General features: G+C 37.1%; 1 protein-coding gene across 1 annotated transcript in view; it reads right to left on the bottom strand.

Annotated features, from left to right (window-relative positions):
• The window catches only part of CXADR (coxsackie virus and adenovirus receptor), a 4,544-nt gene that overhangs the window by 2,280 nt on the left and 311 nt on the right, over positions 1–1,953 (bottom strand). The window contains exons 2-3 of the mRNA XM_009996489.1: positions 1,290–1,494; positions 760–915 (exon numbers count right to left, since the gene is read on the bottom strand). Of these exons, the coding sequence (XP_009994791.1) occupies positions 760–915; positions 1,290–1,494 (361 nt within the window). The remainder of the gene's footprint in view (positions 1–759; positions 916–1,289; positions 1,495–1,953) is intronic.

Below are 1,953 nucleotides of genomic sequence, written 5' to 3'. Positions count from 1 at the left end.
TTGGAGGAGACTGAGGGGCGACCTCATTGATGTTTACAATATGCGAATGTCAGGAGATGGAGCCAGGCTTTTTTCAGTGATGTCTAGTGTTAGGACTAGGGACAATGGGTACAAACGGGAACATAGGAGGTTCCACGTAAATATCAGAAAAAACTCCTTTACTGTAGAGTGACAGAGCACTGGAACAGGCTGCCCAGAGAGGTTGTGGAGTCTCCTTCGCTGAAGACATTCAAAACCCTCCTGGACGCCTTCCTCTGTCATGTACTCTATGCGATCCTGCTCTGGCAGGGGGGTTGCACTAGATGATCTTTCAAGGTGCCTTCCAACCCCTAATATTCTGCGATTCTGTAATAAAATTTAAGCTTTTTATCTCCATTTCCCTGAAGGCAGCTCTTACCACTGGTCTAGACTGTTCTGACTTTCTTTCCCACTGCTCCTCTGAGCACAAAAGCAGCCAACATTACCAAGCAAGGCAACAAACAACACTCATGCACAGATGAGCATGACTGAAGCTTAATGGTTAGAATCTCAACTTAAAGCCTGAAACATTGCCCACTATGAAATAAAAAGCAAAGTAACAAAACCAAAGAAACAAACAAATAAAACCCCAGCTTGTTTCCAAGTAATCTTTATTACCCAGTATGAGGGCAGAACTGTCACTTATTTTGATTGGTCTATACTAAAATCAAGCTTGATAACCTCCCCAAAACTACAAATGCAACCTTTTACGTGTTTCAGAATAATAAAGTTTGACAGTACTCAGCATGGAAGTAGCAGGAAGTTGTTGTGTGCCAGATACTCTTCTCCAGTCATAAGACAAAAGTGGGGATCCTTCTTGTGATGCACACTTCAAGATAACATCTTTTCCAATCTCCTGGGGTCCTTCAATGGAACATTTAGTTCTTGCTGGCTTTACTAATAAAAAAAGTATTACTGAATTAATAATAGTCACAATAAAAATGCTAACTAGCTGTGTTCTAGTAGGTCAGTTCATTTTGCTGATGACAAAGCTTGTCCAACAAATCATTTCTATGGATGGGAAGATATTCTATGAAATACAAGCCACAAGTCAATTTTTATTTTTTTTATACTCACTATTCTGAGTATTATTCCCTTCATCCCCCGGAACAGAATGATGTCCACCCCCCCCAAAGTCTCAATAATGGATGCATAATTATAGATTCACTACAACTTTGCCTGACACACATTTTCATTTTGTATTTCAAAATATAGGGTGGAATAAACACATTACAGGTGCCACTGAAAAGTTAAGAAAAACGTTATCTTACCATGTACAGTCAACTGTAATTTTTGACTTTGAACTCCAGGAGCCTTCTTCACTTTGCACTGGTATGTACCAGTGTCTGCTGACTTTAAATTCAGGATATCCAGCGAGCCATCACCAGATCTGGGATCAGGATTAGTAAACTGCATCCGCCCAGTCGTAGCAGCATAATAATGATTATAAATCCTGTCTACAGCATACATAATTATCTATGAAAAAAAAATAAAATAATCAGAAATCAACTTGACATTTAAAAACTCAAAATAATTTGATATGTACAGACTCTTGGCAGTTTCTTTGTAACATTTTAAATAATCCTAGAAATATGACACAGCCAAATACCTCAATCTTAAAAACATCACATGCAATACTCTAATGAACACTCCAACAAAGCACCTGTCCAAGTAGCAGCATATCAACATTGACTTTTAGTTGAAAAAAAACTGTCTAAATTGCTCTTAATTCTGTCAAACATCTCTACTAAAAGGAGTCATCTCCTTTATAAGGTTTCCAAAGAATGGGAAGAGTTAATAAGAGTTTATACATTTAAAATCAAATTCTCATAAATCACTTTTCAATCAGGAAAATTATGCTGGTATAAAAGTATAGATTTTTTTTCTGTAACTAAAGCATTTTTAGAGTTCTCCTTTAGAAGACAAATTTATAGT

The sequence above is a fragment of the Chaetura pelagica genome, unplaced genomic scaffold (assembly GCF_000747805.2).
Source record: "Chaetura pelagica isolate M959 unplaced genomic scaffold, ChaPel_1.0 scaffold82, whole genome shotgun sequence".
NCBI classification, from domain to species: domain Eukaryota; kingdom Metazoa; phylum Chordata; class Aves; order Apodiformes; family Apodidae; genus Chaetura; species Chaetura pelagica.
Note: the sequence above shows the minus strand (reverse complement) of the source record. Positions and strands in the feature narration are given on the sequence as shown.